The 21,038-nt window shown below is 40.8% G+C and overlaps 2 protein-coding genes across 4 annotated transcripts; one reads left to right on the forward strand and one right to left on the reverse strand.

Annotated features, from left to right (window-relative positions):
• Positions 1 to 1,314: 1,314 nt before the first annotated feature.
• Positions 1,315 to 11,250, forward strand: LOC146322097 (NLR family CARD domain-containing protein 3-like). Of its 3 annotated transcripts, XM_084727403.1 has the most exons (14): positions 1,315 to 1,406; positions 2,361 to 2,470; positions 2,593 to 2,684; positions 3,137 to 3,238; positions 3,512 to 3,613; positions 3,887 to 3,888; positions 4,246 to 4,333; positions 4,555 to 4,618; positions 5,396 to 5,624; positions 6,046 to 7,843; positions 7,990 to 8,163; positions 8,976 to 9,149; positions 9,310 to 9,356; positions 10,049 to 11,250. In XM_084727403.1, the coding sequence occupies exons 2-14, from the start codon at positions 2,375 to 2,377 to the stop codon at positions 10,573 to 10,575; spliced, it is 3,495 nt and encodes a 1,164-aa protein (XP_084583529.1). In that variant the 5' UTR covers positions 1,315 to 1,406; positions 2,361 to 2,374; the 3' UTR covers positions 10,576 to 11,250. The 3 variants fall into 3 exon arrangements, with proteins under 3 accessions (XP_084583529.1, XP_084583527.1, XP_084583528.1); XM_084727401.1 differs by lacking the exons at positions 1,315 to 1,406; positions 2,361 to 2,470; positions 2,593 to 2,684; ... (1 more) ...; positions 3,512 to 3,613; positions 3,887 to 3,888 and having other exon boundaries at positions 4,227 to 4,333; XM_084727402.1 differs by lacking the exons at positions 1,315 to 1,406; positions 2,361 to 2,470; positions 2,593 to 2,684; ... (2 more) ...; positions 3,887 to 3,888; positions 9,310 to 9,356 and having other exon boundaries at positions 4,227 to 4,333; positions 10,049 to 10,191.
• Positions 11,251 to 13,748: 2,498 nt separating this feature from the next.
• On the reverse strand, positions 13,749 to 20,378 carry LOC146322098 (uncharacterized). The gene is made up of 11 exons (XM_084727482.1): positions 19,782 to 20,378; positions 19,118 to 19,483; positions 18,145 to 18,510; positions 16,082 to 16,435; positions 15,970 to 15,987; positions 15,380 to 15,443; positions 15,242 to 15,285; positions 14,932 to 15,082; positions 14,627 to 14,740; positions 14,196 to 14,263; positions 13,749 to 13,839 (listed from the first exon to the last, which is right to left on the reverse strand). Exons 1-11 carry the CDS (start codon positions 20,172 to 20,174, stop codon positions 13,816 to 13,818), a joined length of 1,962 nt encoding a protein of 653 aa, XP_084583608.1. The 5' UTR covers positions 20,175 to 20,378; the 3' UTR covers positions 13,749 to 13,815.
• Positions 20,379 to 21,038: the final 660 nt, after the last annotated feature.

Below are 21,038 nucleotides of genomic sequence, written 5' to 3' on the forward strand. Positions count from 1 at the left end.
CCTAAGGTGATTGGTAAGCAGTCATGAAAAGCAACTAGTGAATAGGACAAGCTGACATGTAACGATGATGTTGCAAGTACAGAACAGAACAAAAAAGTCACTTTAAATACAGAATTTGATGACTAAATTTCTGATGCATGGCATTATACAATCTATGTAGAGAATGTGGATCAGTGAGGATGTTGAACAGCTTCAGGTGTCAGACCATGGAGACCTGGAGGAGGACAGGCTACATAAAGAAGCAAAGAGAGAGAGAGAGAGAAAGAGAAAGAGCTTGAAAGAGAAAAACAACTTGGAGGTGTAGAAGAACAGCAACAAAATGCCAGTTAATATGCCCTTCACTAAGCCCCACCCTGCTTAGTTATTGTTGCTATGTCTGTCAACCTTTAGACTCTTGTACTGTACAAATGGTGTTTACAGTGACAACAGTGGCACACAATAATAAGGCTGGGAGTGCCACAAACATTTTGTGGTATTTCCCAGCAGACATGATCAAGTAAAAGGCTTGCTGGATGATATGAAACTCACTTTTCTCTTAATAATGGTGGAATATTTAACATAGAGACTGGGAGTAATTGTTGAAACATGAGGTCTTCGACTCCTCAGAGAAGCTTCTCATTTCTGGATGACAACCATGGATGTTGTCGGCTAAAATGACAACGATGGCAGTTTTCATACGTGTAGCTGGCTAATGTGGACTAATGCTTCAACTCCTTTAATCAGCTGATAAGTCTGTCCCCAGCTGACTGTTTAATGTTTCCATCTGACATGTTTTAAAGGGAAACCCTGAGGTTAAAGCTAGCTTACACCACTGCAAACACTGGTCGGATGGTAAAACACGAAAAGTACATGTATACAACATATAACAGAAATACACTCATTAATGTGGGAAAAGGAAGCACAAGGATTAGATTAAGTGCAGTGGCCTTTTTTTAGATAGTCACCCAACTGGACTGCCTTTGCCTCAGGAAGAGTTACAGTTGCTAATCTATCTATCTATCTAATAGATAGTTCCTGTTTGTAACAGTCTGTTTGTTCTGTCTGTACAGTAACGTAACTGTGGACGCTGCTGGAATATCTACAGGAAGAAAACTATGCTCCATTAGAGCTCCAGATGTAGGAAGAGCTGTGTCATTTGATCTGGGACTTTTCCATCACAGGTGACATTTTTATGTTTTGCTGAAGGTAAACTTGTGAGGGCATGCATGTCGTGTGTGGCCAAGTGACTCAGGTGATTTATTAAAGTCACCACCAGGTATTCACATTTTCCTGATTGTTTTGAGTGAAATCTGAGTTAATAGCATTTTTTGTAAATTTACTTTTCAGCTGGAAAAGTCCAAACAAAAACTGAAAGACAATTCACAGCTGTCAGCAAAAAGAAAGGGCAGTAACTGAAGGTGACTACAGTAAGTACTTTTACATTCACTTTCAGCTTTACTATACTAGGGCTGTCCCAAACACCATGTCAGACACCCAAATATTTTGACATTTCACCAGTGCATTTAAAAAGTGTTTGTCTTTGTCACAGGAAAATCCCACAGATTTCTCCAAGCTGACCTGACATTAGTGCTACTATAACACATACTTTGGTTTGTGGGTTGGTACGGGTTCTGGTCATTGATTCATGCATATTTTTGCAATTTGGTGGTGCAGATTAGCTCTCATAATGGAGCAGGTTGATATGGAAAACCTTGAAACCCTGACGCACACATCACTAATTTAGAGGGTAATGCATAACAAAAAAGAAACATCAAAATTAGAGATGTTCCAGGCGACTAATTTCACTGTCGACTAAACCCAAATTTCAATTTAGACTAGTCGGCTAGTGTGACAGTAAGAAAACATGCAGAAAGCAGTTAAAATGGAGCATAATTTATTTATTGATAATGTTAAACATCTGTCCAAAAATACTGTGTGTATTACAAGATAAACATTAATGGCATCACCCTTGTCTGAGCTTCAGTGTTAGCAAGGTGATACGGTTGGTGGTTGTTGTTCTGTGGAAAAAAATCAGTTCCCATATGAAACTGCCCACAACAAGCCCTGTGGATTATCTTGAGTATCTTTCTGGAAAGACATGTTGCTGTTGTGTTTTATAATGTATAAGCCGAGTGCCATCTAGTTCCATTATATTGGAGAGAAGGCAGAAATCTCTACAGTCAATATCTAACAAACCTCGCCAACTCACACCAGAACAATCTGGACAGCTAGAGGAGAAATGTGTATTTTTGATTTTAGGGTGAACTTGGCCTTGGTCCCCTATGTTTTCCCCAAGATGCCCCAATAAAATTGTATTTATCAAAAGCCAAAGTGGCCTCACCCTAAAAACGACTAAATTCCAGGCCTGTGTTTGTGTGAAGGTCTATATTCCACCATGAGTCAGTCTGAGGGGGAAGAGGAAGTCCTGCCCTCCAACATTACTCTGTCAGAGGAACATGAAAGTCAGACTGAATCTGAGAGGCAAGATGAAGTTACTCATTCAGACTCTTGTTAAGTTTTTTCTTGGATGTAAGGAATTTCAATTTTCTTCAATTTTGGTTTTAAGCTACCTTTAAAAAAAATCTAACTTTTGTTTCCATCAGGATTCAGCAGCAGAGGCCAAATTCTCCTGCACCAAGCCATGTGTCCTTTAAGAGTGACAAATCCATGGAGTATCCTGTGGCTTTCAAAGACTCAAACTCTAAGTATGTTGCAGAACATTTCAATTATATAACTATCATCAAAGCTCTGCCTCTGTCATCTGTTGTACTGACCGTTATATGACATTCTCTCTGAAAGCAGCTCAAGACAGTCCATGTCCATAAGAGAGGAGTTGTAGATAGAAAGTTGTAGAGGAAATGTAGATATGCTCTCCTGATTCACCGTCAGGTATTCCTGTGTGATCAGATCAATAAGCTTGATGAGCAGTGGCGATTTAAGCTTATATTTATGTCCAGAGTTTTGCCTGCCCTGCCTTATTGTAGTTCTTCTTTTTACTTCTTTGGGTAAAAAGAATTTCTTTATGCACCTGTCTTCTTTTTTCTGACCAAGCTGGGCTCAAACTTGTGCACAAATCTGTAGCGTTACTTTCAAAGTAAAACAGTACTCTCCATTGGCCATTTACTACCTTTCATTGTTTTCAAAATTTTACTTTTAGGCATGAGGAGGAAAGAGCAGATTCTCCTGCACCAAGCCAAGTGTCCTTTAAGAGTGACAAGTCCATGGAGTATCCTGTGGCTTTCAAAGACTCAGATTCTAAGTAAGTACAATTCTAATCTAGATAAGTACATTATTTATGCCATGGGTTTTGCCTCTCAAGTCATGGAAATATGCAAAAAAAAAAAACAAATAAACAAAAAACCCCTATGATAAATATAGACAGTGGCAAAAAAAAGTGATTTGTGGATTGATGTATACATGCTCCACCTCATCCAGAACTCTGTTGCTTCCCTTTTAAACTAACAATATGTTGCTCCTTCTCTTCATCAGCTTCATACCATCTTTATGATTGTTTTCAAAATTATATTTTTAGGCGTGAGCATGGAAGAGGAGATTCTCCTGCACCAAGTCTTGTGTCCATAAAGAGTGATAAGTCTATGGAGTACCCTGTGGCTTTCAAAGAGGTCAATTCAGAGTAAGTTGCCGAGCATTCTTAGCACAATGAAAGTGTATAATTATATTATATAACACAGATCTATCAGTACTGCATTGTTTATTTAAATCCATCTGCCTAGTCTTTTAATAACCACAGCTCTGTGTCATCCATCTGTTGCACTGACCATTTTATGACACAGTCTCTGAAGGTAGATCAGACACCATAGTCCATGTCCACATGAGAAGAGTTGATAAAAATGTAGATATTCGCCATCAATTATTACTGTGTGGTCACATCAGTGAGCTTAATCAGCAGTGGTGATTTGAGCTGATATTTAGGTCCTGAATTTTGCCTCTCAGGCTTCATACAATCAGGCTGATCTTATTGTAGTTCTTTTTATTTTTTGGGAAAAATGAAATTCATAATCAGTAATGTTATTCAGCATGAATGTTCTCATAGAAAGGACATTGGCAAATCATGTAAATAATCAAAAAACACTTGATAAATATAGACAGTGGTCAAAAATGTATTAATGTACACATGGATGTGTAATGCCTTAGCTAGTCTGAACAATCTGTAGCATCACTTTTAAAGTAAGACAGTACTCTTCATTGGCTTTTTACCACCTTATGACTGTTTTCAAAATTTTACTTTTAGGCATGAGGAGGAAGGAGCAGATCCTCCTGCACCAAGCCATGTGTCCATAAAGAGTGACAAGTCCATGGAGTATCCTGTGGCTTTCAAAGACTCAGATTCCAAGTAAGTTGCAGAACATTTTAGCACAGAGTCTCCATGAAGGAGTATAATTGTATTATATAACGCAACTCAGTCAGTACTGCATTGATTATTTAAATCTATCTGCCCAGTCTTTTAATAATCGCTGCTCTACCTCATCCATCTGTTGTTCTGATTTGTATAAAGTGTTTTGTGTTCAGTTACACAGACCAGACTTCATCACTTGGATCAAATTTTCTTCACAGGGTTCATCAGGAGACGTCAGAGGTTTCCACTGGTTATAAAGCAGACTTGGACTCCATATTTCTGGTGCGTATTGTACAAGCCTACCTGAAGGGGGCTGTTAGTTTCCTCAAAGCAGCTCTCCAATAACTTTATAGCTGTTGTGTTTACTGATGGTATTCATTTTTTTATATTTAACACAAGTAGAAACAGGAAACAAGACATTATGGCTTGCTAAGCACACAGCTCACACATCAGAGCTATTTAAGGTCAAACAACAGCTGGATCCAGAATACACTGTTTTAAACATCAGCATGATATACTGACAGGAAGACACTGTGTAAGGCAGTGGTGCCCAACCCTGGTCTTCAGGGGCCCCTGTCCTGCATGTTTTAGATGTTTCTCTGCTCCGACACACCTGATTCAAATAATCAGCTCATCATCAAGTCTCTGCAGAAGCCTGACAACAGCCTGATCATTTGAATGAGGTGTGTTGGAGCAGGGAAACATGTAAAACATGCAGGACAGTGGGCCCTGAGGACCAGGGTTCGGCACCACTGGTGTAAGGTCTTTAGTTGCCCATGGGGAAGGTGTGGCTTCTGCTGCCAGTAGCATGCTCATTGGCCTGGTCAAACAGTTCTTTAGATTGGTTTTGCAATGATGCAATCCCCATACTCATTGGTTGTATGTGTATTGACTAAAAGCGGAAAAAAACCTCTTAATGAGAGGGTCTCTTTTTCTCAAAATGTAGGTGTATTATACATATATGGGCTCTTTTTGTCAGATAGAGCTTATGATGTATTGTATGAGAATGAGAATTCATTTTTTAAAATGGAAATTTAAGTCAATATTGTTTTGTTCCAGCGTCTTGAGGAAAACATTGTCACTTTTGTGAAGGATGAGTTGAGAAAGTTCCAGAGGATTCTGAGTCAAGATAAGTCAGAATGCTCAGGGGGGCAGTGTGAAGATGAGGAGGTGGTTGATGGTGAAGAGGAAGGTGAGTGGAGGAGCCACAGAGAGGCATTTCTGAAGATCACGCTGCGGTTGATGAGAACAATGAAGCAGGAGGAGCTGGCTGACACTCTGCAGAACAGTAAGAGGATGTGATTAAGAAAAAAATATTAAGATTAAGATTTAAGATATGCAACACCTGCATCAATTCTTTAAATTTTTCTTGGTGGCACACGCAGAGTCTCATCACACATATCTGTATTGCAATCATTTATATTTGTCTGCTGTTGCTTTAGCTTTATGTTTGCTTTTTAAATGCAATTTCTGTAATATTTTTAATTATTTATTGTCTTAACTTTTTGCTTTTGTCTTAATGACCTGAAATGCAATTTTAATGTTCCTTTAATGTTTATTTTAATGTATTTCTAAGTTCTTGTAAAGCACAATGAAGTGCTTTGTGTCTGAATGGTGCTATATGATTAAAGTTGCCTTGCTTTGCCATTATCATAAAACACCTGTACAATTCAAGGTAATCCAATACAATATGTCTTTTTTCCTCGTAGGAACTCTTGCTCCAGTGTGCTGCTGTAAACTAAAATCAAACCTGAAGAAGAAGTTCCAGTGTGTGTTTGAGGGCGTTGCTAAAGCAGGAAGTCCAACCCTCCTGAATCAGATCTACACTGAGCTCTACATCACAGAGGGAGGGGCCACAGAGGTCAATGATGAACATGAGGTCAGACAGATTGAAACGTCATCCAGGAAACCAGAGAGGCCAGAAACAACGATCAGATGTGAAGACATCTTTATGGCTTCACCTGGAAGAGATGAACCAATCAGAACAGTGATGACGAAGGGAGTAGCTGGCATTGGAAAAACAGTCTTAACACAGAAGTTCACTCTGGACTGGGCTGAAAACAAAGCCAACCAGGACATACAATTTACATTCCCATTCACTTTCAGAGAGCTGAACATGGTGAAAGATAAGAAGTTCAGTTTGGTGGAACTTGTGCAACACTTTTTTACTGAAACCAAAGACACAGGAATCTGCAGGTTTGAGGAGTTCCGTGTTTTGTTCATCTTTGATGGTCTGGATGAGTGTCGACTTCCTCTGGACTTCCACAACAATGGGATCCTGACTGATGTTACAGAGTCCACCTCAGTGGATGTGCTGCTGACAAACCTCATCAGGAGGAAACTGCTTCCCTCTGCTCGCCTCTGGATAACCGCAAGACCAGCAGCAGCCAATCAGATCCCTCCTGGGTGTGTTGACATGGTGACAGAGGTCAGAGGGTTCACTGACCCACAGAAGGAAGAGTACTTCAGGAAGAGATTCAGAGATGAAGAGCAGGCCAGCAGAATCATCTCCCACATCAAGACATCACGAAGCCTCCACATCATGTGTCACATCCCAGTCTTCTGCTGGATCACTGCTACAGTTCTGGAGGACGTGTTGAAGACCAGAGAGGGAGGAGAGCTGCCCAAGACCCTGACTAATATGTACATCCACTTCCTGGTGGTTCAGTCCAAACTGAAGAACATCAAGTATGATGGAGGAGCAGAGACAGATCCACACTGGAGTCCAGAGAGCAGGAAGATGATTGAGTCTCTGGGAAAACTGGCTTTTGATCAGCTGCAGAAAGGAAACCTGGTCTTCTATGAATCAGACCTGACAGAGTGTGGCATCGATATCAGAGCAGCCTCAGTGTACTCAGGAGTGTTCACACAGATCTTTAAAGAGGAGAGAGGACTGTACCAGGACAAGGTGTTCAGCTTCGTCCATCTGAGCGTTCAGGAGTTTCTGGCTGCTCTTCATGTCCATCTGATGTTCTTTAACTCTGGTGTCAATCTGCTGTCAGAAGAACAATCTACTTCATTGTTGTTTAAATTGTTCAGCAACCCATCTGACCTCTTTTACCAGAGTGCTGTGGACAAAGCCTTACAGAGTCCAAATGGACACCTGGATCTGTTCCTGCGCTTCCTACTGGGTCTTTCACTGCCAACCAATCATAGTCTCTTACGAGGCCTGCTGACACAGACAAGAAGAGGCTCACAGACCAATCAGGGAACAGTCCAGTACATCAAGAAAAAGATCAGTGAGAATCTGTTACCAGAGAGAAGCATCAATATGTTTCACTGTCTGAATGAACTGAAGGACACTTCTCTAGTGGAGGAGATCCAACAGCACCTGTGTTCAGGACATCTGTGCACAGATAAACTGTCTCCTGGTCAGTGGTCAGCTCTGGTCTTCCTCTTGCTGTCTTCAAAAGAAAAGCCAGGTGAATTTGACCTGAGGAAATACTCTGATACAGAGGAGGCTCTTCTGAGGCTGCTGCCAGTTGTCAAAGCCTCCACTAAAGCTGTGTAAGTTCAAAAATAGTATTAATTAATCGTATTAAAATTGAAAAAGAAAAACACTTATTTTTAAATTTTTCTCTTGATTTCATACTGGGGGTGGTGTTTACGAAGCTTAATGTAACAGTGTCTTTTTCTTTCTAATATTTCTTTAGGCTGGGTTGTTGTAATCTGACAGAGAAAAGCTGTGAAGCTCTGGCCTCAGTTCTCAGCTCCCAGTCCTCCAGTCTGAGAGAGCTGGACCTGAGTAACAACAACCTGCAGGATTCAGGGGTGAAGCTGCTCTGTGTTGGACTGAAAAGTCCACTCTGTACACTGGAGGTTCTCAGGTCAGGATTTATTAGTTTGTAAAACAGATGACCAGAGCATTCACAGAACATGTGGTTTTAAAATTGGGCTGCACAATTAAAGGAGAAATGTTTTTCTCCAGATATAAGAAACTATGTTCATGTTGACATCAACAAATGTCATCATGTTTTTAATAATTTTTCTTTCAATTAAAGTGAAAATTGTTATGCAAAACTGATAACTCCCACTAATTGTGAATCATATCACATTCACAGTATCAGTCAAACTGATTGTTGTAGCCGTCTGTGAGTTTCCCCTCAGCACAGACACACAGATCCAACTCTCACACAGTTTACTTTGTTGTATGACTCCTGCTCACAAAACTACAACGTAACTCAACAATTTAAGACGTGTCTGCGGCTGCCCGGCTCCTGCAGCACATGTCAAGGACAGGTCAGCTCAAAAGTAACTGAAAACTCAGGCAGAGTTCCTCTTGTTGTGGGAGCAGAGGTCATCTGACTGCTAGCATGCTACTGCATAAGAGGGAGAGAGTGTAATCAGGAAACCACCAGCAGCAGCAGCTGTGCTAATCAACTCACCTGACACTACTCTCATGATTCATCTCCCACACCCCTCCCCCCCTCTCTCCTGCAGCTGACTGTGAACCACATCCACCTCCACAGTCATGATATGTTTTTTTAACCATGTTATGCAGTCCTAGTCATGGGTCCAGTATTAAAAGATTTACTCTTGAATGGGTTTATATATATGAAATTGACTTCAGAAAAAATTTAATTGTGTGTGTGTGTGTGTGTGTGTGTGTGTGTGTGTGTGTGTGTGTGTGTGTGTGTAGGCTTTCAGGGTGTCTGGTCACAAAGAAAGGCTGTACTTCACTGGCTTCAGCTCTGAGATCCAACCCCTCCCATCTGCAAGAGCTGGACCTGAGCTACAATCATCTAGGAGACTCTGGAATAAAACTGCTATCTGATTTACTGGAGGATCGCAGCTGTAGACTGGACTTTCTCAGGTATGGACAGAGAAGGTGTATGTTGAGTTTGTTTGATTCAGGGGTAAAATAAGCAAATATATAACAAATTACAAACTAAATCACACATCTAATGGTATCTAATTTATCTGTTAACAGTTTTAATTGATATTAATAAGCACTGATGTGATTGTTTCTGCAGAATAGACCACAGTGCATCAAAGTCAATGAAACCAGGTCTGAGGAAGTGTAAGTGTATTTTTGTTAATAATGAGAGGAAGTATTGATTGATTGTTTTTGATTGACAGTGACGAAGGAGAGAAACTAACCTTCAAAACACAGAGATTAATTTAGAAGCTACAAAAGAAGTGAGAGCTGAAAACGCTTACAAAAACCACCTTCTCTCTGCTCTCCTGCACAGACAGGAGGCCAGTCTCACATCACATGATTGTTTGAGGGGAGAGGAGGGGGGTTTGAGTTGCTGAGGTCGAGAAATATTTTGAACCCAGTCTGCTGGAAGTGGGAGACTCACTGCAGCACAGCGTTTCTTATGTGTGTCATGGGAGCACATGATGTGCATCATATAATGTGCTGCACCAGGAGTGTATTTTAGACTTTAAAGGGAAGATGGGAGGGAGATGACATTCTGATTGGTTTAATTCATGTTCCACAACTTTGGGCCCAGATTATGCACCGTTTAACTAGGAGAGTGGAGTACGGCCTAAATGCACTTGAGTCATGCACTTTGGACCATGCACCCTAGATGGATTAAATAAGGCCCCTAGTCTTTAAACTGTATTAAATTGAATGTTGGTCAAACAGGATTTGTAAATCATCTTATTCTGTTCAGCATCCCAACTTTATTGGAACCGGGGTTGTAAAAATAAATGTATTAAATCAGCTGGAAAATACAAGAACTGCTTCTATCTTTTGTCCTTCAGATGCCTGTGAACTCACCCTGGACCCAAACACAGCAAACAGAAATCTTATTCTGTTGGACCACAACACCAAGGTGACAGTGGGGACAGAGAAGCAGCCATATCCTGATGATCCAGAGAGATTTGACTACTGGAAACAGCTGCTGTGTACAGATGGTTTGACTGGTCGCTGTTACTGGGAGGTTGAGTGGAAAGGTCACGTTTATATAGCAGTGACGTACAGAGGAATCAGAAGGAGAGGACAAGGTGAAGACTGCTGTCTTGGAGGGAACGATCAGTCCTGGAGTCTGAGCTGCTCTGATGAGCGTTACTCCGGCCTGCACAGTAACAAAAGTGTGTCCATCCACATCCCCCCCTCGAACAGAGTGGGAGTGTACCTGGACTGGGATGCTGGGACTCTGTCCTTCTACAAAGTGTCCTCTGACAAGCTGACCCACATCCACACCTTCCACACCAAATTCACTGAGCCGGTCTACCCCGCCTTCAGGGTTAAGATGGACCCATTTAATTCATCGGTGTCTTTGTGTTAAATAAAGTAAAACACTTTGCCCTAGAGACAGACACACAGCATTAATGTTTTGAAGAGAGGGCAGCTGTAAAGGATACACTCCCTGAATGGTGTGTGTGTGTGTATATTGTTTGTTGTAGTTTATAGTGTGTAGTGAAACCTGCAATATAAAAAATGGCCATGAGCCGTGAGACAGTCTCAGACACTTTCTCTGCGAGGGAACAGTGGATGTTCCACGTTTTGTTCACTGAACGTATTGCACAGTTAACAGAAGTCCTGAGGAGCTGCAGCTTCTCTTCCTCTCCCTCTCCTTCTCCAATGAGTAGGTACAGGAATACATAAGATAGAAGGTTTTTAGCGTTCTTCTCAGCTCACTCGCTCCTTCACAGAACGCCCGTTTTCAGCTCACTCAGTGACCTGAACTGGTCGGTTGGCAGTTGAGTGTGTGGGGCTGCGCAGCAAGAGCCCCAATAGAACTGAAGGGTTCGGTGAACGAATCTTAAAAATATGCTTCATATCTCATGCCTCTTTACACAAACAGCTGTAAGAGCACATCAGTTTTGTGATGTGCATTGATGAACACCTAAGCCTCCTGTCAGATCATCGTGGATTTGATGAACTGAAAAGAAAACAAAATTACCTTTCAACCACTTTCCACAATAACATTCTCCCCTAGAGACAGTTAATATAATCTGTGAAACCTGCAGTGTAACAAAACAGGCATGAACCTGAGACTGTCCCAGGGAACAGTGGATGTTCCTCGATCGTGTTCTCCTTCCTCCTCATGCAGATGTAGGAACATGAACATGCTGTACGTATTATGTTAAGATTTTGAGCTTGTTTGGAGCTAATCTTGTGTCCTACTGGACGAATATAACTAATTTTTTGTTATTACATTTGTATTGTTTGGGGAAAGACCTCTTTTGACTGCTCTGTTTTATACAACCACTGACAGCTGACTTCTCCCTCTTCTTCTCAAGCCACTAAGGACCGCAAGTTATCAACAGCTGCTTCACTTTGAAATCTTGTTTCAGCTCAGGACAGCGTACGTGGACGTCATGGTAATGTTGGAGGAACTTGACAAACTTCCTTTGGTTGTATCTGGCAGTTATAATGGCTGGTGGGGATCTGCACTTTTTTCTTTTTTTGTGTGAAACTTTTAGAACATATATGTGTATGCAGTGAAAAAGAAACTGAAAAAAAAAAGGTTGATGTGGAGCAAATAATTGTCATTGCGTACCCAGATATGCTGTATCTCCAAAGTTCTCCCAGGCTGGAATTGTCAGTGCTCGGTCACAGTTTGAAAATGTCCAGTGGGTGAGTTTTTAAAGGTAATTCAGATAAACATTTTACATTTATTCAGCCTTTCGATGACCTGGCTACTTGTCCAGGTTGTACCCCGCCTCTTGCCCAGTGTCAGCTGGAATAGTATCGCTTCATGTGATAGTTTGCAGCGCATGATGATGTCTGTCTGTGTCGTGCTAACAGCCACATCCAGGGCTCTTCTGTCACTTTATGTCTGACAGAAGCAAGAATGAAATTAAACACTTTATCACGTTTGAACGCCAACGTGCATCAGCTTTATAATCTGTAGCTCAGAAAAAAATAACAAAAAAACAAAAAAAATAAACATAATCTCGCACATGAGCATGTGTTAATATGTGTGTGTGTACACACTTTCCTGCAGCCTCTGTGGAGACCAGTGTGTCTGTACAGACAATGTATGGACATGATGTTACTCCTCCAAGGTGTCGTTATATCTGCTGTTGCTGTATTGTTGCATTAATGTTTCTGCTGTTTGCTGCTGTAGATGTTAAAGGTTGAGCTCATTTTAACTACTCTGTAGGCCACTGGCTAGTTTAATCTGCAGCAATGCTTCATGGACTATAAGACCATGTAATGTCTGTAGCATCACTGTCCTGAGAGAACCATGTAACACTAAAGAGTCAGAAAAGAGCCTTTTTCAGCTTTGTAGATTAAAAAGTACTGCATTTGCCTCTGGGATATAGAGTAGAAGCATATTTTTGAATAAAATGGAACTCAAGTCTTATGTTTTAGTATTTTCTTAATGTTATATATTTGAAAATTTCATATTCATGTTAATGTCAATATTCAGGTATCTTAAGATTCCACACAAAATATTCTATTCATTTAATATTATGTTTTGTTCGTCATTCTGTTCTACATAGATCTGCTTATTCTTTGACTGACAGATGCACAATGAGACAAAAATGGATGGAAAACAATCTGGCATTTTGATCTGTATTTAAACTTTACACTACATAAAACAGGTTGATGATGCATCAGATACTTAATGTTGAATAGAAAGTCTTGAAATTCATAACAGCAGAAATGCAGCAGTGCTGTATAGTTTCTAAAGAAAAAAACACTCACTCTGCTCTGAAATGATGTCAGGATTATAGTCTTTGCTAAACAAAACATAAAAATGTTTGTGGTTCTTAGTTTTTTTTCTGCCTGTATTTTTTTCTTTCATGTTTTTCTTCTTGTCTTTTCATATTACCTGTCCATGTCAGACGCGCTTTAAAAAAGGACTTCATGTTTTGAATCTCAATATTTAGACTCAAAGTCATGATCAGTTATTGTAATCGCATTTTGATTTGCTCCAATTTATAACCGGCGGAGACCCATGATTATCCCTGCAGGATTATCCTGTGCTTGTTCTTGTTACAGTTTGTATTGTTTTATGTTTTTTTTTTTTTTAACGTGCTGAATCAAATCATGCATTTTGATAATATTTTCCTTGCTAGTTATTTTTTCAGTTAATTATAATTATTTTCCTTTTTCTGTGCTTGTTTGCTTGCTCACATGCTTTTAATAAAGACACAAGAGAAGAGAAATAATAATCAGAACATCCAGAGTTTTTTTTTTATTAAACTCTTCCATCATGTTCACATCTTTGGCCAAAGAAATAGAAATATTTGAGAAAGTGTAATGATTACTGCAGCTGAGTATTGTTGTTTTCTTAACTGTAAGAGATACAACACTTTTACAAAACCTCAATTCATATATGTGATCTGAAAATACAAATACACAATTAAAAAAACATAGAAACGGACAAAATTCAACCTCCAGACAGTGAGACCAGCTGAGACTCACATCAGCTTATTTTTAGTGTTTAATGCTCCTTTAGCACTTTTAGAATGAAGGTTTGTTAATGAAGACGATTAATAAATTCACTCTGTGGTACAGATTTCTTAATAAAAACTTTCCTCCTCTGATCCATTCAGCTCCTCTGTGATCCTCAGATTATGACCGATTTCATGAACTGAAACGAGAAGAGAAAAATTCATTAGTATAACACAATGAACTGCTCACATGACTCCAGAATAAATAGGCATTTTATAATTAACCCACATTAAACAAAATATATTTTGTTAAAACAATATTAAAAGCTGACCAGCAGCCATTTCACTTTGGTTTTTGTTTGTTTGTTTGTTGTTGGTTTGAGCACCACAGGATTAGTACCATGTGGCTCCATTATATCAGAGACATCATTACTTCCAACATCTCCAAAACTCTGCAACTAACACCAAAACAACACAGATGGATAAATAGCTCTTCAGGCCAGAGGAAAAAGTATGTACTTTTGATTTTGGGGGTGAACTGTCCCTTTAAACTCACCTGCTTGAAAGAGAAGCCGGCGACTTGACAGTCACATGGCACATTCAGCAGATGGGCCTCGAAACGGTCTGAGACAGGAAGCAAATATTTAAAGTGTGAAATAACTATTTTTACCCAAAACATGCAATAATTTTTAAACAAGTTTCAAAAGTCTGTAGACAAAACTATTTAGGAGATACATTTCTCTGTCCTTGATTATTAATAGCAGGCTGTGTTGTAGGCTACTACTCTGTGACCTCACCCAACCCAAACCTTCAATCACAACTCTGATCAACACTCGTGACTAATAATACCAATGATGATCCATAAAATATGTTATGGTGTTAATGTGACAGGTCACCAAATATGGCATAACACCTGTTAAACGAGGTCAGATAAATAAAAAGTGTGTAGTGTGGAGTTGGTAAACAGCTGGATGTGGTTCTTATTACCTCTGAGGATCCGGAGTTTTGTCATAACTGCCACAAACTCATCATAGTCGATCCCACCATTGGACTGATATTCGTTCCACAGAACTCTGAAGGTGTCTTCTTCTAAATTGAATCCTGCATTATAAAGACAGTCATGCGTGAAAAGCTTTCCACAACGAAAACGAGAATTATTTTCTGCTCAGTCAGTTAATATTTTCTTCAATATGTCAAGAAGCCTTTGGCTGAGTTAAACTATTTTTTTATTCAACAACTACTTTGTAAGAAATGTGATGTGTGTTGTTATTATACAATTAAAGATGTATTACTTTGGGCAGACAGAGCCTTTTTCATTTGGTTTTTAGTGACAGACGGTGGATTCCTGCTCTCGTAGTTCTCCACATACTCCCTCCTGACAACAGCCACATAGTGCTCCAGTCTGAAGACCTCCACCACGTCCAGATCTCCAGACTTGTCTGCCTGAAAGTGCTGGTTAAAGAAAATGAATTAACAACATACAGTAAAATGGCTCCAATTACAACCAAATCCATGATCAAAGTGCGTTCAGAATGAATCCGGTAGCCCCGCTGAGACCATCGATTGCGGGACAAGTCGTGACGTGTGAGTTGCAAAGGATACATCCATGAAAGTCAAGAGGAGGCGGGCTGTCCTAAGACTCAGAGCTAAATTGGGGGGAATAAATGTATTCATGAGCGTACAGAATTCTCATTCATATGATTACACAGTGTTGTTAAAAGTAGTGGAAAATAAACTGACATTTGCCACGAACAGAAAAGCCACCAGCGTTCAGCTTAGCAAGAAGACGTTCAGCATTCAGCATCTGTTTTAGAAAAAGGACAAATAAAATTAGATGAACAGAGATCTTAGGCTCCAACTTCATATTACATGCAATAACTTGATTACTTTAAGTCTGAGGTGAAATGCAGTAATAACATATATATCGTAGATAAATTTGATGCATGAAATCACATTAAAATATTGTACAAGGTCTAAAAAAGGAGTTACAAAGTAAAATTCCACGATTTCCAAAAATCTGTCAGAAACATTTTGGGATAGATTTACAAGCAAAAAGCACATGCTGTCCCTCCATGTAGACAACCTTTCCAATTTATAGGAGTCACTCATGTAGCAATAAGGACATGACCCCCCCCACTGGTGTCCCTTACAGCCAGGTTGAACTCAGCAGTGGTGGATGACAACTTTGCCCTTGGGCTTTATGGACACCACTGTATTGACCCCTTTACTTACCAAGTACTGTAGTGATGTGGATATTTGCATCTTGATCAATAACAAATATAAAATAAACATGTTTTATCTTGAACAGTTACAATAGATGTGTGAAATACCTCAGCCCTGCTGTCTTCCTGTGGAAAAAGGAAAAGGAAGAAGTCAGGAAATATTCTGAGTCATTGCCATCACCAAACTGAACTTTTAAACATGAAGTTGTCAATTACTTACAGATACACACATTTCCTCTGGGAATGAGTTACACTGCAGCTCATTTGGCCAGGAAATGCCAAAACTGGTCATCAAACCCTCACAGCCCTGTTTGGCTCGCTCACAGAATGACCTGCAGGGCCGCTGCACTTCCCCTGCAATACACTGGGGGGCGTACACCATACACACGAAGAGGCGTATGTCCACTGAGCACATAGTTTGGACGAACGAGTTGAAAAAGGACATCTTCATTACTGCTTCTCTTTGACTTGTGTGTCCCAGAAGATTTGGCATGATTGTCATGTTGTAGGACAGGTCCTGACACACCGGTATGGTGATTGGCTCACAGATCCCCCCGCTGCTGCCCACTCCGTACTGGAACAAGACACAAATACACGCTGTCACTCAAGTCGTTTCTTCTGTGGCCACAAGTTTAGTGAAAAATGGTCACTGCATGAAGGTTGGGCTCAAACAAAACTTGGATAGATTCATAGCGGTTGGCATGTAGCAGAAAAATGTTTGTTAGAGTTTATCAGTCATGTCAATTGTAAATAAATTCTCTGTGTGGAGATACTTGAACTCCTCCTTGAATTCTTGTGACCTTTAGTGATTGGTTAGGGTTAGGGTAAGAATATCCGGAACCCCTTTTCGACCGAGGTGGTGCCAGGGCCGCTTTGGAGCCAGAGCCTGATTTAGAACCAGTTCTTTGTGTTTCCACAGCCAATGGATGGTCTCTTGGCTCTGAAAACCAGTACCAGAATGGCACCAATTCTTTGTTGAGCCAAGAGTAAGAACCGCTGTGTCAGGCACTGGGAACAGGTTTATCACAAGCAACATCTGCCATTCATTTTGCTAACTGTACTGATTTTATTTATTGTGCTGCGCTGTCTGATTGTTTTTTTTTTTTTTTTTATCAAGGTTGTTGAACTGCAATGTAAATTCCATGTGTATTTATATTACTAATATTTATTAATACTGGTGTTGTTGGTCTTGATTAATTATTATTCTGAAATTCTGCACTCTACTGTTGTTTGTACTGGTGTTGGAAGATCAACCTAGAGCCACTTTTCTTTTCTCGAGTCCACAGCTTTCATTGCCTGTACCTGCCCACTTTGATGTACCTTTGTAGACTTTTTGTGTGTCTTTTCTTTTTATCTGTCTTGCTGTAAAACCAGTTGCCCTCCAGGGACAAAATAGAGTTGAAAGGTGAAGTTAAAGTTGTGGCCTAGATTTTGAACCAGGCTAAAAGCTGTTAATACGTCACTTTATAAATGTTTAATGTTTTTTCAGGTGGAAGAGTAACCATGAGGTTCCCTGTATGTGGTTGTTTCATCCAAATAAAAGGTTGCTGTGACGTGTTGTGGGGATGCAAAGGGCTGCAGACCAGTGTTACATTTACATTTTCTGGTTACCTTCCAGGTCCTGCGACTACACATTGCAGTATGCATTGTTCTCAGATCATTTACTTAAGTAAAGTATTGGAGTATCTATCCGCAGCCCGATGTGAGTACCTCTTCCAACACTGCAGGTTACATAATAGGATGGGTTACAGAATATAGTGCAACATCAGGTGAGATCACAGTGGTCAGTCGTGATACAGTCAGGTGTTGCTTCAGTACACTTGAGTGCTGGTAATGGCTTCTTTTTCTTTCTTTGCAAATGGCAACCAGTGTTAACCAGTGTTAACCAGTGCTTAACCAGTGACCGCTACCTACTGTGTCAGAGCGAGAATTTAATGTTGCTAAGAAACCAAAGGGATGTACAGTTACGTAATGACTTGGCTCTCTAGCCTGCGGAAAAGCAATCCGGTTCTTAGATGGTTTGCAAGTTGAACCAACACCAAACTAGCACTATTTACTTGTTGATTGAAAAGAGGTAAGGGTTAGCCAGTCAGAGGCAGAGCATGGCGACCCTCCTGGGGAAAAGAAGGTATCTGTAGCCCTATGAAAATAGAGCTATTTTTAAATTGTTCCCTACAAATATAGATATTATTATTAAAACCTGTACACCTGGTGGCTTTGGAGACAAACATCCTCGTAAAGCTCTGCACATCTTTACGTCGGAGTCAAAAAGATCAGACTTACGTGTTCACAGGACTCCGTGGTATATGCTTCACACCTGAGGGATACTGGCCACTGGAAGCCGAACTTGTTCATAAGTGACTCACAGCCGGACCGTGCCTGCTCACAGAGCGTTCTGCATGGAGGTCGAGGGTTTCCTGACACACACTCGGGAGTGTAGACGGAGCACAGGAAAGGCTTCAGGTGAGGGGAGCATGCCACTTTTACAAGTGGTGCAAACTGAGTCACTTCCAGGCTCGCATCCGCCTGAGTGTTGTGGCCCAGACTGTTTGGCATGACAGTTTCAGTGTAAGACAGTTCTTGGCAGAGAGGGACAGTGATTGTCTCACATCTTCCAAATGGTGTTTGAACTAAGCCGACGTCATGACCCTAGAAGAACAGAAACATAAATCAGTGAGTTCTTTTCTCTTAATTGTTCGGCTCCTGTAGTTTTCATCAACCACACATGCACCTGCCCTTCTTGCTCCAAGTGCCAAAGTGCCTTTTTCAACAATTCAATAACTTATCGATTTGACAGGGTATGTGAGAAGGCCAAGTGCCCTTATGTTTGTCCAAGCAACTACAAATGCCCCTGTGGATTGGGTGTCCATACCATACCATCCAACAAGCACTTCTGATGGAGTATATTTGTGCTTTAATGTGTCCATCCACCACTTCAGTCATGTTTCTTGACCATTTGCATTTCCTATCCTTTGTTTCATTGTGTAAAACACTTGAAATGTGATTTGTAAAATGTGTCTTGCTTTTCTGTGTTGGCCAACTCTTTCCAGCACACTCAGCATCATACTATGGATCGACAACTGGACTAGTGACATCTGTCCGATATCCGATGAATGAATTATGTCAGCACCAGATATCAATATTTGATTCAACACTAATTATTATGAAAAACTCTACACCTGGTGGATTCTGAGACACAAAAGTCCTTGTAAACATCTGTTCAGCTTCATGCTGGAGTCAGAAAGATCGGACTTACGGGTTCGCAGGACTCCGTGGTAAATGCGTCACACTTGAGGGACTCTGGCCACTGGAAACCAAACCTGTTCATCAGTGATTCACAGCTGGACCGTGCCTGCTCACAGAGCGTCCTGCATGGAGGTCGAGGTTTTCCTGACACACATTCAGGAGTGTAAACGGAGCACAAGAAAGGCTTCAGGTGAGGGGAGCACTCCACTTTCACGAGTGGCAAAAACTGATGTACTTGCAGGGCTGCCTCCTCCTGAGTCCTGTGGCCTAGGATGTTGGGCATGATAGTCTCAGTGTAAAGCAGGTCTCTGCAAAGAGGGACAGTGATTGGCTGGCATGTTGCAGGGGGTGTTTCAGGGAGACTGGTGACTGGACCCTGGAAGAACAGAAAGATAAATCAGTGAGCTGCCAGAAAGGCAGATTTTATAGTCCCTGTACAAAGTAAAGCTAACAGTTTCTAGGCTTCGTGCTAAGCTAAGCTAATCTTCTGCGGTATCTAACTTCTCATCTAAATCTCAGCGACGGAGAAGCTGAACAAGCGTATTTCCCAAAATGCCAAACTACTTTTTAAGGAGTCTGTCCACACCACTGATTCAATTCTATATTGTAAAGAACAAAAACAACAAAAGGAATTTCAAAATTAATAGATGATATCCACATTATTTCATACCTACCTCTGCACAGTTGGACTCTGGTAGGGTTTCACATCGGAGTTTCGTCGGCCAGGTTAACCGCTTCGTTCTGAAGGAAGACTCGCAGTCTCTCTTGACCTTCTCACAGAGAGCTCTGCACGGCTTCATCCGGCTGTTGTTCTCCGAGCCACATTCAGGCACGACAACACGACACATGAGCGTGGCGATGTTCGGTGAGCAAGCTGTCTCCACCATCTGACCAGTCTGCTGCAGGCTGTAGCCCGTGACTCCGGTTGGATGGGGGGTCGTGGTGTATCCCAAACCTTGACAAAAGCTGGACGTCACGGGCCTGCAGTTTGACCTGTCATCTCTGTTGCTATGAGCCGGCTGAAGAGACAGCAACACACCCAGAAACACCACAACCAAATGCTTCATGGCTCTCAGCGATCTCAAAAACTGTCCTGTGCTGTTTAACAAATCTGTTTGAGGTTTAAGACCAGTGTGTCTCTGCTGCTCTGCTGAGGAGGTGGAGTAGGAGTCCACGAATGGAGTTTCAACAAACGAGGCACTGATTTAGAACCACTGCTAAGGTCACATATCAATAAGATGCTCAACACAAAATGAGAGCCAAACTGGTCCCAGAGCAGCAGCCCTATTCTGAGAAATTCAATGCCAAGAGCTTTGTAACAAGCACAACATCTGGTTGTGATTGTGTGCATTCTGTGGAACCTGGGGGGTGAGAATTTGTTGCATAAAAGCTGGCACAATAAACCCAACTTCTGGATGGAAACTATTTCAAAACTAACTGTATTGAGAACATTTTATATAATTTCTGCCAAGATAATGAAAAAGAGACCCTGTGGATCATTATGACGAACAACTTTCTTGAAATAATGACTAATTAATAACTTTCAGAAAGTTTCTCATTACCTGAGGTACAAGGTGAGTATTTTGAGATACTAAGTCATCATTCTGAGAAAGTTTTGCATAATTTTAAGATAGTGAATCATTATTTTGAAATACTATACTGAAAAAAATGATTATGGGAGGAGGTAAATGTAACTCTATAAAATCTATGATGGTAACAAGAAAAAACATGTCATTTCCTGTTGCCAGTCGGTGGCGCTATGACTATTGTTGAATATTGTCCTGTAGATGTGTTCAGGGAGGGAGTGTTATCAAACATGTGAAGTTTAGTGCAGATCGGATCATTTATACTAAACTTAAAATGTTTCAGGCATTAACATCCACACTGTGGTCCCGCCCTACAAAAACTCATCGTGGTGAGGTGAAATAAAA

The sequence above is a fragment of the Lutjanus erythropterus genome, chromosome 9 (assembly GCF_056507025.1).
Source record: "Lutjanus erythropterus isolate fLutEry1 chromosome 9, fLutEry1.hap2, whole genome shotgun sequence".
Classification (NCBI taxonomy): domain Eukaryota; kingdom Metazoa; phylum Chordata; class Actinopteri; order Lutjaniformes; family Lutjanidae; genus Lutjanus; species Lutjanus erythropterus.

What these genes read in the sequence shown, in the direction of transcription:
- LOC146322097 (XM_084727403.1), top strand. Translation starts at nt 2,375, where the DNA reads ATGAGTCAGTCTGAGGGGGAAGAGGAAGTCCTGCCCTCCAACATTACT. An exon ending in AAAGCCTCCACTAAAGCTGT is followed by an intron (nt 7,844 to 7,989) that starts GTAAGTTCAAAA and finishes ATATTTCTTTAG; the next exon opens with GCTGGGTTGTTGTAATCTGA. An exon ending in TGTACACTGGAGGTTCTCAG is followed by an intron (nt 8,164 to 8,975) that starts GTCAGGATTTAT and finishes GTGTGTGTGTAG; the next exon opens with GCTTTCAGGGTGTCTGGTCA.
- LOC146322098 (XM_084727482.1), bottom strand. Translation starts at nt 20,174, where the DNA reads ATGAAGCATTTGGTTGTGGTGTTTCTGGGTGTGTTGCTGTCTCTTCAG. An exon ending in CCACGGAGTCCTGTGAACAC is followed by an intron (nt 16,436 to 18,144) that starts GTAAGTCTGATC and finishes GTCTTGTTCCAG; the next exon opens with TACGGAGTGGGCAGCAGCGG. An exon ending in TCCTCTTGACTTTCATGGAT is followed by an intron (nt 15,083 to 15,241) that starts GTATCCTTTGCA and finishes CAGCACTTTCAG; the next exon opens with GCAGACAAGTCTGGAGATCT.